The 13,176-nt window shown below is 40.9% G+C and overlaps 2 protein-coding genes across 4 annotated transcripts in view; one reads left to right on the top strand and one right to left on the bottom strand.

Moving 5' to 3' along the window:
- Positions 1 to 662: 662 nt before the first annotated feature.
- Positions 663 to 4,068, bottom strand: LOC126375590 (uncharacterized). Its single transcript, XM_050022592.1, has 3 exons — positions 3,895 to 4,068; positions 1,388 to 1,606; positions 663 to 844 (listed from the first exon to the last, which is right to left on the bottom strand). Exons 1-3 carry the CDS (start codon positions 3,917 to 3,919, stop codon positions 663 to 665), a joined length of 426 nt encoding a protein of 141 aa, XP_049878549.1. The 5' UTR covers positions 3,920 to 4,068.
- Positions 4,069 to 4,549: 481 nt separating this feature from the next.
- Positions 4,550 to 13,176, top strand: part of LOC126375478 (NEDD8 ultimate buster 1-like) — a 78,150-nt gene continuing 69,523 nt past the window's right edge. For all 3 annotated transcript variants that reach the window (XR_007567597.1, XM_050022431.1, XM_050022429.1), the window contains exons 1-8: positions 4,550 to 4,769; positions 5,683 to 5,942; positions 6,539 to 6,639; positions 8,000 to 8,121; positions 9,570 to 9,727; positions 11,093 to 11,289; positions 11,902 to 12,026; positions 12,695 to 12,858. Coding sequence is in view for 2 of the 3 variants with exons in the window: in XM_050022431.1 (XP_049878388.1) it covers positions 4,650 to 4,769; positions 5,683 to 5,942; positions 6,539 to 6,639; positions 8,000 to 8,121; positions 9,570 to 9,727; positions 11,093 to 11,289; positions 11,902 to 12,026; positions 12,695 to 12,858 (1,247 nt within the window). In the remaining variant the exon portion in view is untranslated. The remainder of the gene's footprint in view (positions 4,770 to 5,682; positions 5,943 to 6,538; positions 6,640 to 7,999; positions 8,122 to 9,569; positions 9,728 to 11,092; positions 11,290 to 11,901; positions 12,027 to 12,694; positions 12,859 to 13,176) is intronic.

Below are 13,176 nucleotides of genomic sequence, written 5' to 3'. Positions count from 1 at the left end.
CACCTACTACTATTTTAGTGGAGATTTCGTTCTCTTTTATTATTTTTTATTTAGATGCTTAGCGGTTCAACACTTAAAAATTTTTGAATTTGTTTAAGTAGGTCACTTACTGCCACGACTTTGCACGCTCGGGACCAATTATTAAAATGTAACTTGTTAAAAACTCTACTTTAACCTTACCTTAATTGTTAATCCACAGCCTCCGTGGTCTAGTGGTTAGAACGTGAGGCTCACGATCTGGAGGTCCGGATTCGATTCCCGATGGGGACATGGTCGAAATCACTTTGTGAGATTGTCCTTTGTTTGGTAAGGACTTTTCAGGCTTGAATCACCTAATTGTCTGAAAAAGTAAGATGATTCCGTGCTTCGGAGAGCACGTTAAGCTGTTGGTCCCCGCTATTAGCCGTAAAAACACCTTCACCAACCCGCGTGCGTATCTGATATGGATATCCCCTCCGGTTGATTGAGTGGAGGCCTGTGCCCAGCAGTGGGACGTATATAGGCTATTTATGTAATTGTTAATCCTTCGGATTATTTAGGTACCCTCCACACACCACATTTTACCATAAGTAAATAAATAAATATATAGAAAGGAGAAAAGTAAACTCCAATAACCAGAACCTCAACTTTATTTCAAGGTAGCACTATAATACAGGAGCACATTACTGGACCTTCTCGAAGATCTTGCGGATCGATTTGAGGTAGAGGCTGGCGTTCTTGCCAAGCGCCACCAGGTCGTCATCATCAGCTTGGCTGCGGCGCTCCACCACGCGGTTGCCGCCGTCGCTCTCGTCAGCGACTTCGTCCCTCTGGCGATCCTGGCTTTGTGGCTGGTTTTGGTTATCTAAGAGAAATATTTCAACCAATCATACATAAACATACCAACGCGCATTGGAGGAGCGTGGTGGAGTATGCTCCATACCCCCTCCGGTTGATCGAGGGGAGGCCTGTGCGCAGCAATGGGACGCATATAGTCTGTTTATATTTGTTACATAAAAGCCTATATGAGGAGCTCGGTGGCGCAGCGGTAAACGCGCTCGGTCTGTGATTGTTAAAGTTAAGCAACTTTCGCAAAGGCCGGTCATAGGATCAAACAAAAAAAAGTTTTCATCTCGAGCTCCTCCGTGCTTCGGAAGGCACGTTAAGCCGTTGGTCCCGGCTGCATTAGCAGTCGTTAATAATCATCAATCCGCACTGGGCCCGCGTGATGGTTTAAGGCCCGATCTCCCTATCCATCCATAGCGAAGGCCCGTGCCCCAGAAGTGGGGACGTTAATGGGCTGATGATGAAACAGCCTATATACGTCCCACTGCTGGGCACAGGCCTCCCCTCTATCAACCGGAGGGGGTATACGGAGGTGTTTTACTTCTTTGAGAAAACAGCTCACCATCGTCCAATTTAGCATCAGCTCGCTTCTGGAAGTACTGCGTTTGGGGTCGAGCTCGCTGCACGTGAGCATTGAACTGATTGCTGGCGCGCCTCCAGATCTTAGTGAGCTGGTCGGCTACCGGCGACTGGGCCAGCTGCTTCGCGATCGCCTGGACATCTTCCAGGTTAGCTGTCAGGAGGATGTAGCAGTTGGCCGCGTGGATTGTCAGTATAACCGCTGGGAGGAAATTGGATAAGTTACATTTTGCACTGTATTTTTAGCTTAGTAGATCTAATTATAAAGAAAATAGTCTCCACGCATACTTATAAAGCGCCTAGTACATATAATCACGCCTATTTCCTATTGGGGTAGGCAGAGACCGTGGAATTCCATGAAGGACGTAATATACAATCCCGACGACCCGATTACTCTAGCCATAGAGGCAGCCAATCAGCTCGCGACACCAAACACTTCAGGATCCCGATACCAACCTCGCCGGCGTGGTCGACGATTTTCCTCATTCAGCGCTTATCGCTATCGAGCCACTAGGGTCGATTAATTCTTTCAAATATTTTTCCTCTCAGACGTCAGCCTGAGCCGAGGTTCGCGCGAAACTGGGTACCCTCAGGCCTATTGTCTTAGTTGTACCGGGTGAGAGCCTTCAGCGCTCCCCATTTGTCCGGCCAAGTAGTTAATGCCATCTACGGTAAATCTACAATAAGTCACGTCAAAACAAACGTGGAATTTCACTTACTACGATCCTGATACATCACTTTCGCATCTACCACTCTCATGAAAGACTTCATGCATGTCCACCAGTTTAGACTATTGACTTGGCCTTTCTTTGAAACATGCTGGATCTGATCGCAGTGTGACCCGTACGCCTAGGCTTCATCCATACATACATACATAAACTCACGCCCGTAATACCTAATGGGATGGGCAGAGCCACAAGTAATCAAAGACAACTTGCAGCCACTGTTGATACGATGTCGTAAGCTGGACATGATAAACCTTATGGTGATCCTTATCACCATAAGGTTTATCATCATATCATAAGGGCTGATCCCTTGATTAGCCTATGGCCCATAACATTAGTCCATCATGTTAGAGGACACAATCCCTCTGTCGGTTTTTACGACATGCCCGGGAAGACAAGCAGCTGAACGTGTTCTATGTTTTTTATTTGCTCCCAGAACAGCATAGAAGCAACTTCCTTTTCCAACTCTACCACTAAGCGTAAAAAATAATGAACTCTCCCTTGCTCAGTGATATTCCCTTTCGTAAGAAGTCTAAGTTCATTATCTCCCTAGCATTATCCAGTTTCTCACAGGGTCCGCTTACCTAACCTGAAGATTTGACAGGTCCGTTTTTTTACAGAAGCGACTGCCTGTCTGACCTTCCAACCCGCGAAGGGAAAACCAGCCCAATACAGATTAGGTCACATAACTAAGAAAATGCATTTCTCGAGAATGTGGGTTTCCTCACGATGTTTTCCTTCATATAAGATTCAGTTATCGAATAATACCTAATAAAAATATATTTTATATCACGGTGCATAGGTACTATAAAAAACGCGATCAATATTTCGAATAACAAAACTGTAATCGATTCTGTTACGTAACACACTTAGGAATTTTTAAGTGTACATTAATGAATGTATACTTCAAAAAACCTAAGAAGTCCTTGAAGTCACGCCTATTCCCTATTGGGGTAGGTAGAAACCAGGGAAATTTCACTCGTACCGAACTACATAAATGGATCGTTTCCTTTCTCATACGGGGAGCGCCCGCACATTAATTTATCTTAAGTGCAGTTTTAAGGTATAGTACGATCTACTTTGAACCGGCGTGCTTGTATGAAGCGATTGATGAATGTGGAAGTGTGTCAGGATCGAAGCAAATGGAATTCTATTGTCTCTGCTTACCCCGGTGGGAAATAGGCGTGAGTTTATGCATGTATGTATGTATGCAGTTTTCACTTACACAGTTGGTTCGACCATTATAGACGGCGATATGGCACACCACCAAACGTTGTCTAACGGAAATCTCGGTGAAGCATGGGTACTTACTTCATCTTTGGATGGCTGTTGGTACTTCTTCTTCTTTGCGAGTCGATGGCGATCGATACTAAATTTTTGCTGACCAATAATTGGCCACGCTTACGGCATTGTCAGTGGCTTCGTAAAGGTCTTTAATAGTGCAGGTGTTAGGGCACTTAGGACAGCACAAAAGGTGAGCCATAGTTTGTGGTGGTACTTACCTCTGACTACCTCAATGGGGAATAGAGTCGTGAGTATAATGTTATGTGTTACCTAACGATTGGGAAATATGGGATGCCTTTACTTATAGCATCATAAATATGAATAGTCTAATGTTACGTCCCACTGCTGGGCACAGGCTTTCCCTCAGTCAACATTGGGGGGCACGGGGGGACTGTAAGGAGTATACCTATTTACTCAACAATACGTGGATAATAGGATATAAGCAGCGTAAATACCTAAAATGATTAACATTAGTACTTACTTGCCATGCATGTGATGAATCTCATCTTGATTTCTTTTTGGTGTCTAATAGATATTAAATAGTTTTATATATTTTTTTATAACTTGCGTTGCGTTATCGTCAGCGAACTCCACTATTTTTGTATGGAAAATCGATAAAAATATTCAAATTAGTAAAGAATTTATTAAGTGTGAAATAAGCTGTTGGTTTATGGGGTACTTCATTAATTAAATTGCATAGGTATTTTGTAAATTATATAACAGCGTACCCTACAAACAATTATATAATATGTAGTAACAATAAGTACGTGCTTACCTATAAAATAAATCATCAATGTTTTTCTCAGGCGAGTTAGTGTATTACTGAAAGTTACGAACTTTTTATTGCAACCTATTTGGTTCGGATGTAGCAATAAAACGAACGTGCCCTGTGATGACAGATCCTTTGTGTGTGACCATTCCAAATATTTCGTTACACTCGATACGCAATAAACTCTTGTCCACAATGTGAATCCGGCTGTGAAGAACCACAAATTTTCGTCATTTTTCTATCGGTCGATTAGAAATAAGTAGATGGACAGGCTGCGGTCAAAATGTTTTTCATGTATGTACATGTATTTATTTGTAATTCCCAAAAATGGCAACATAGCATCAATCTGACAGCCAAGTGACAGTGACAGTTCTCTTGTTTTTCAGACAGTTCTCAGAAATCGGAACTAGAAAAACAAATTCTGCAAATCATTTCTTCCTTTCTTCGAGACTTTTCCTGTCCCGAGCATGGATTTGCAGCATGAAGATTTGTTGATCAGGCTGAGAGGCAAGCTAAATGAGGAGAAAATCAAACTATGGGAGCCACCATACGCCCAGCCAAACGGAGAAGTATCTCCGAGTCTGCAAGTAAGCTCTTTGTTTACATTTTTGAACTGATGCGTATTAGACTTTGTTATTGTGCGAGATTTTTGACCCTGCGTCTATAAATACTACCATCGATTTGACCCAATTGTATCGATTTTAAAATGCGAACGACGACGAGTGTTGAAATTTATTTTTGGGCAAATGCTAATATATGAAAACGTTTTTATTATTAAAAGTGCAAACTTTAAATTTTTCATCTCTTTGTTTCTTGGCTCTAAAATTAGTCAGTTGTTAATACATGATAATGTTTCTTATACAGGATTCATTGTTACAAGTTAAAGAAATGTTATCTTTTTAAAACCAGATAGGTTTTTAAATTGTGTAAAAAAATACAAAGAAAAAAGAGTCTTACTAACATTTTAATAAGCAAAAATATTAGTTAATTTATTTTATTAGTGCATCAACAACAGTAGATACAAATAAAAAAAAATATGTAAGAAAAGGTTCAGTAAGCATGCTTACAACACTGGCTATAATAATAATAACCGGAGTTAAAGTTTACAAATTACTTCTACTAAGAAAAATAATTGAAATTAAAATTTAAAAACATTAATAACTAGTGCTAACTTGCTTTACATGAAACCAGAACAGAATGAAAACTATTATATTAAAAATTTTATGTAGAAATAGGTAGGTCTTTCTTTCTTGTCGTTCCCTCACTGCTGAGGATCGTGCTTGTACGTGATCTTCTCCACTGGGTTCGGTCCTGTGCCACTGCTCTTTGTATAGGGTCCCCTGCTACCTGCTTGACCTAGTCCACCCATCTGATTGATTCTCTTCCACTAAAAAACTAAACTACTGGCAAAATATGTAGGTAGATACAATTGATGATGTGGGATGAATTTCAGCATATATTTTACACACAAGATTCAGTCTTTTGCTTTGTTAACTGCAGGACCTCGCCAAGAAATATTCATCAGAGCTCTCTCTCAACTATGAAGTTGTATTCAACGCGTTGCATGAACTGCAGCTGCATTCGTTGGACCGGTCTAAAGCCAACACAGAGTTCAAGGAAACGGGCCTGGCTACCTTTCGGGTGAAGGCTACAGTTCCGGGCAACAAGCCGAACATGCTACGAGTGCAGAAACGACTGGACATTCAGGGCAGCGAACTGATTAGCACTGTTGCTAATGAATTGGGAGTCACTGATGACAGGTATGTGTATTTTATTCCTTAATAGCTGTTTCTCTTTTTTTGTGTACCGTGGCTTTTCCGCAATAAATGTTTTTTTTTATTATTGATTTAAAAGATTTTCTTAGTGTCCTTTCTAAACTATGAGGCTGGCAAAACCACCAGAAGTGGCTCAAGCCTCGATAAAAATTTGATAAAAAAAAAATTAATCATCACTAATTTAAAAGCTACACTCTTGTTGGTGTAGCATTCTACATTATTTTCTATCAAAAGTCAATTGTATCACTTCCACAATGACGTTTGCCTTCTCTTTAATCTGTTCCATGTTGGCTCTTCTTAGTCTTCCCTTTACTCTCTTCCCTTGTATGAAGTTTTTAACAAATTCGTCATACGTCACAAGGTTGGAGAAGGTCAACAGGTGTGGCGCAATAAGGAGAAAGCCTATGTCCTAGGACAGCCCGACAAATAAATAAACATATAGATAATTAAGTAAAACTATGTAATAATGTTGGTGATTACAGGCTATTTTTATTTTTTTATTTATTTATTTTATATTACATTATTTGTCAATGCTAAAACATACATTTTAGAAACTGACTTATTTCAATTTCCTCCTGCAGACTTAAGTTAATTTTCAATGGGAAGGTGATAAAACCCACACCAAGTTTGGATGAGCAAGGAGTCAAGAATGGAGCTCAAATCATGGCTCTTGTTATGGCTGGTGAGTTATTTATTACATTACAAATATTTTTCAATTTAAATGTCAATATCATAATCAATTAAATTAATATATACAACTTGTATTAGGGTAGTTTCCAACTAGTTAAACCGGTTACTTATTACTAAACATCAAAACACGAAATTACTATTGAATTTGTATGAAAAAGCAACCTGTGATGTCATTGAAAAACGTGACAAAATGTCACACATATTATTATTACATTCTTCTTTATTATATCCTCCGCCGTTATTCGAAGCCTTGTAGACATATTTTGAGATAGCATTCCTGTTTCACGACTGTGGCAACACCTTGATACACGTAGTTTCCGCCCCTACCCGCCGTTTACCCCCACCATGTTCACCAGGCAGGTAAGGGTTTAGCTATGATGTGTCTTCATTGGCGTTTTTGAATTCGCGCTGTGCACACCTGTCCTAAAGGAAACGCTGCTAGTGTTCGGTTGTTATATATAATATTGCGTAGTTTCATTATATATATATATTCTTATTTAAATTTTTTAGTATTATAATATTTTATTCTAAATGGCGGATAGTGATAGTTCGTCAAGTTATTCCGGCACTTCTGAGCAATCGGAAGAGCCGGAATCCCGTCCACGTGTCTCGGAAAGGAAGAGGAAGCGAGCCTGTAAGGATGCAGGCTCTAAGCGGCGGAAAACCGAAGAAGGTAAAGAAAGAAAAAGGGAAGAAAAGAAGAAGGGAAGGAAAGAAAAAGTTTTTTGTCACCTTTAGATCTGTCTTTATTGAGTAATTAGAATTTCAAAATGTATCTTTGATGTAGGTACCCTATTGATACTGTAACGAATACTGAGAAGGTGATTCATGGGCTGAGTGATGATAAAATTGTCGTGTGTTCCATAAATTTTATGCGTGTCGATTACCCGTCCCTTTTCTTTTTAAAGGATAAGAAAATGAAAGGTATAACTTAAATAAAATTATATGCTGTGTACAGGAACCAGCAGCAATAAGTACGACGTTTGACCGCTTTTATTGATAAATTAAAAATTAATTGTATTACTATATTTAATTTGATTCATTATAATTTAATTTGATTGTTATTGACTTATTGTAATTGATATGGACACTGTCTGGAATAAAGAATTTTTATTTATTTTTATTTTATTATTTTATTTATTGATGACGTCACAGGACAGTATTTCTATACACACTCCATAGAAAACTTTTGTTTTGACGTTTCGTAAAGTTTCGTTGCGTTTCGTTTCGTTTTTGTTTTTTCCTGTTTGTGCAATTAAGTATTTGTTATGTTATGTACCTCATTTGACTAGGTTGTCAAGTAGTATTACTGTTACCTCGTGCTGGTTATTTTGGATATTGTATCTTTCCAGCGGCCCCCGAGATTGTGAAGAAGGAAGATAACATGTACATGGAGATGAAGGCGACCAGGGATGACGCGCAGCTGCTCTCCGAGTACATCGATGACTTCGCTGATGATGACGAGTATATGAAAGTAGGTACTTAAACATCATCATCATCAATTCAAGAGTTTTTTTTTTTGACGCGACTTATTATTTGCCGCAGGTGGCATTAACTACTTAAGACCCTTATATGTTACATGCTATGTACTATATAATTAATTGCTCCTACTTTAAGATTTGTATAATTATGTATATTTCTAGTGAACTATTGTATTGGGATAGTCTTGTAAAGATAGTTCTAGAACATTGATAAATAAATAAATACTTGGCCGGACAAATGGGGAGCGCTGAAGGCTCTCACTCGGTACAACGTTTTAAGACAACAGGCCTGAGGGTGCCCTCGGTGAACCTCGGCTCAGGGCGTCGTCTGAGAGGAAAAATATTTGAAAGAATTAATCGACCCTAGTGGGTCGATAGCGATAAGCGCTGATTGGGGGAAGTCGTCGACCACGCCGGCGGGGTCGGTATCAGGGTCTTGAAGTGTTTGGTGTCGCGAGCTGATTGGCTGCCTCTATGGCTAGAGTAATCGGGTCGTCGGGATCGTATATTACATCCTTCGGACGCCGATAGTTTTCAGTACCGTCCCTTAATTCAAGAGCCATGCTTATGTCGGTGTAGCATTTCCGTGCTACTTTTTTAAAGGAAAATAGGGCACTGGTTTCCCTCTTGTCTTCCGCCCCGCAGTACTCTGTCTGACGCGAGTGGGATGGCTGGCGCCTAGAATAGTCTATTTCAAAGCCGTACTAGGACTCCTGTCCTCCACCTCTGAATAAGATAATAAATTATTTCTTATCATATCAAACGAAACAAAACGTGACATAATGTCACACTTTTTATTACATTTTTCTTTAAATAAATAAGTTAAATAGAAAAAAAGAAAACGTTTTTTGTCACCTTTAGATCTGTCTTTATTTAGTAATCAGAATTTCATAATTTATCTTTGACCTAGGAAACTACCCAATTGGCAGCCCTGAGACGTCACACATACAGGTGCTAATTCCTGTAAATACCATCTAATTTTATTTTAAGTTATATCTGTCATTTTCTTATCCGCCGAAAAGGAAAGGGACGGGTAATCGACAAGCATAAAATTTATGGAACACACGTCAATTTTAAGCACAAATCTAAACCAACCGTCTAAAAATTTTACATCCGTCAATAACCCGACACAGTTAAGTAGACAGCACGTCAAACGGATTGCATACCAGCGACGTACCTTTTGATTCGCCCGGGTTATTCATTCATTCACTCATTCTTCCTAAAATTAAGAGCTGTGAATCATCCGTCCCTTTCCTTTTCGACGGATATGAAAATGACGGATATAACTTTAAATAAAATTAGGCGGTGTCTGCAGGAATCGGGGCCACAGTCGCGCGTGTACGATAATGTCAATGTGTAGTGTGTGTGTAAAACGAGGTTGTATGAAGTGTCCGGAGTGTGCTGTTTAAAGATATTTTTGGATTTGAATTGAATTCCTCAGCTAGAAGACCAGTCAGGCAACACAGTGGAGCTCCCACCAGCAGAGCGCAAGTCGCTCTTGGTGGGTCTGGCGCTGCACGAGCGAGGTCGCGCGGCCGCCAGACAGCGCGACTACTCCCTGGCGCTGGTACTCTTCCTAGAAGCCGATCGGCAGTTCAAGTAAGTCATACTACTACTGCTATCGTGTGGGTTGTGAGGTGAATTACCAACCTCATCAACCCTGGTGTCAGGGTTATTACTGAGCCGCCAAAGGCCTCTGACATGACTCATGTAACGACTACGTACTTACATCAGTAAGTAGTAACCGGGACCAACGGCTTAACGTGCCTTCCGAAGCACGGATCGTCTTACTTTTGGACAATCAAATCTTACATGGTCGAAATCGGTCGGAGATCATCATCATCATCATGACTTACTTACCTGAACGGCCTCCATGGTTCAGTGGTTGAGCGTTGGGCTCACGATACGGAGGTCCCGGGTTCGAATCCCGGTGGGGACATCCTAAAAATCACTTTGTGGTCCCTAGTTTGGTTAGGACATTACAGGCTGATCACCTGATTATCCAAAAGTAAGATGATCCGTGCTTCGGAAGGCACGTTAAGTCGATGGTCCCAATTACTACTTACTGATGCAAGTTGTAGTCGTTACATGAGCCATGTCAGGGGCCTTTTGCGGCTCAATAGTAACCCTGACACCAGGGTTGATGGGGTTGGTAATCCACCTCACAACCCACACGATAGAAGAAGATGGTGCCAATTCGGGCACACACAAACGTAACCTAATTTTAGTTTAGACAGCTCTTAAATAAGTGCTGTCCTTCACTAACAATACGTCGAAGAAAGAGATAGAGCTAGGTTTAGGGTAGTCCTGACAAATTAAGTTGGTGGTTGCCGGACATAAATCAAATCCAAATATGTTTATTTCAGACAGTAACACATCCATATGTTAGTATGAAAGAAAACTTAATAGCTAGTGGTATCTTAATAATTTATAAAAGAGCTGGGTTTCGGCAAAATATGAGCCTTTGTCCAGTGCTCAAAAAATGAACTCTGGGCACAGACTGCTACAGTTTTCAAAAGGCTGTTTCCGCTGCCACGCACCCTGTACATCAAGGATGCTATTCTCTTCCTCATAAGCAACAAAGCCATCTACATAGGCATCTACGAACATCCCTGATGCGCTGCAGAATCGTAGCAGCCGAAGCAGCATCCTGATAATATTATTATACGGGGTGTAAGTGACATCGTAACGAATACTGAGGGGGCTGATTTAGCTCATTATTCTGAGTTAATATCAAGTGGAATTTTCGATCGCAAAAGTATAGAATTGAAAATAATTAAAAATACAAATCATGAATTTTGCGACGAAAATTCCACTTCATTTTAACTCAGAATCATACGATGTCACTAACACCCAGTATAATACTCTCAGAGAGCTGAGAGCTTTCTGTGTATAGTTGGCACACAGGGTGCAGGTGTAGAATGGCTGATTATGTTGGTTAGTTTGAAGGTTATCTGTCCGCAGTGAATGCAGATCGTCGATCCTGAAGACTGTGGACAACTGGGCGGTGCTGCAGCTGGACATAGCGTGGTGCTACCTGTGCCTGCAGTCGCTGTCAGCCGCCAGCGACGCGGCCCACCGGCTGCAACGAGCAGAGGACTCCTTCACCGCCAGCTATGGCCAGGACCATCAGAGGCTCATTGCTCTGAAGGGCACTGCTGGTAAGATAGTGTCTACTGCTGCAAACTTGATTTTTTTTTATACCTTTTCAAATAACTGATATATTACCTCTCCAGTACGAGGGAAGTACTTTTCCCGCGTAAAAAATAGTGTTTTTTGTTTCATTGTTACGGCTTTAGTAACTTGACCATTTGCCGAATAATGAAACATTATACAAATTACAAAATAGTCAAATGACAATAACATAGATCATAATAAAAGTGGTAAAGTGGGTTTTTATTTATACACGAAAGAAACTTTTTAATTTTGTACTCGGATACTCTGGTACACCCTATACAGCCCGATATGCAGTGTAAACTCGCGCGATTTTGTACGATATTTATTTAAATTTAATTTTTGAATCCGTTTTAAACTTGTTTAAATCATTGAAAAAATAATAGTAATAAAATAATGAACATTAGTTACTTAATAAGTGATGGTAGACATAAAATACCTTAAAAATTACGTATAAAAAAAAATTAAGCCGCGTCCTTACCATTTAAGACTAAAGTAGGACCCAGAGGGGTTGAGGTCGTCGCCCGATACCAATTAGAGCGGGGCTTTCTTTATTCCATGCTGTAAGACAAATCATGATTTCATGCATCGTGTTGCAGCTAACGAGCGCGTTCTGATAATGCGCCTGTACCTGCTGCAAGGAATCGTGGCGTACCATCAGAACAAACGAGCCGAGGCACTGAGGTTGTTCGAGAAGGCAGAGGTTGAGTTGAACGCGCTTAGGGTAAGTGAAAAACCAGATTCTGCAACCGTTCTCCTACGACCGATTCGCCATTTCATTCGCGGCAAGGATGTGCTGCCGCGGATGTTTTCGAGGTACCGAACTGAGCATAGTACCCCGCTAGCCACAAGTTAGTAATGTGACTAGGGATCGACGATCCGACGATGTTATGTTGGAAGTTGTATATATGCGTCTTGCTGTATAAACTTCGATATCGCGTTTCACGACTGCTTGAAGACTGCATTATTGAATGTGGCGCCATCTGTTGCATGTGGGAGGAACTAGGTGGCCAGCTAGTTGGGTCCGCCACAGACTATTCGTCGACAGGACGATACATTTAATTCCGTTTCACCAGCAGAGTCTTTAAACTTTCATATACGTCACTTTCCACGACAGGCCTTTCCACATACATATGTTCCATCGACACGACGATAAACCTATCCCATCAAAAACATAAATGTGAAATGAGAGCCAAGTTCCATATTATGATACAATAACCCATAAATCCTACGCGTTTACTGTTACTGACTGTGTGTTTTATTCCGTTACGATGAATGAATGTGGAGGAAGCAAGAGAAGTGTGACAGGATCTAAACAAATAGATTACCAGTATCTGTTTACCCCGGTGGGAAATGTACGTGAGTTTATGTGTGTATAACTGTTACTCCCAGGTGGACGAGAACTCGGTATCCGCGCTAACAGAGCTCGGCTGGTCGCGCGGCCAAGCGCGAGCCGGACTCCGAGCGGCGGGGGGGCAGCTGGACCGCGCGCACCACTACCTGCACAGCAAGAGGCAGGAGCGGGACCAGGCCCGGGACCAACACAAGATGGATCGGTGAGTTCATCATACCTTACCTGGATATCCAACTTTTTGAAGCGATTACCTATCAGGGGGGTTAAAATGGCCACATCGAAGCAATTCATCTAAGAAAGCAATATTGCTTTTTGACATTTGTTTGCATTGCGCACTTACTTTTATATGCGCAAATGTCAAATTGCAATATTGCTTTCATAGGTGAATTGCTTCGATGTGGCCATTTTAACCCCCCTGACCTTCCGGCCTGAAGGGAATTCACACTTCATACAAAACACCTCATTTTACACAGATACTACACCTTGACGTTATCGGATTTAAGTGCACAGTGGGACGCAG

Source organism: Pectinophora gossypiella, chromosome 19, assembly GCF_024362695.1.
Source record: "Pectinophora gossypiella chromosome 19, ilPecGoss1.1, whole genome shotgun sequence".
Lineage (NCBI taxonomy): Eukaryota > Metazoa > Arthropoda > Insecta > Lepidoptera > Gelechiidae > Pectinophora > Pectinophora gossypiella.
This window is presented reverse-complemented; position numbering and strand designations above follow the sequence as displayed.

Coding starts and splice junctions, on each gene's coding strand:
- LOC126375590 (XM_050022592.1), bottom strand. CDS start 3,919: ATGAGATTCATCACATGCATGGCAA. Junction 1,607..3,894: donor ATTCATCACATGCATGGCAA/GTAAGTACTAAT, acceptor ATTTCCTCCCAG/CGGTTATACTGACAATCCAC. Junction 845..1,387: donor TGATGCTAAATTGGACGATG/GTGAGCTGTTTT, acceptor TATTTCTCTTAG/ATAACCAAAACCAGCCACAA.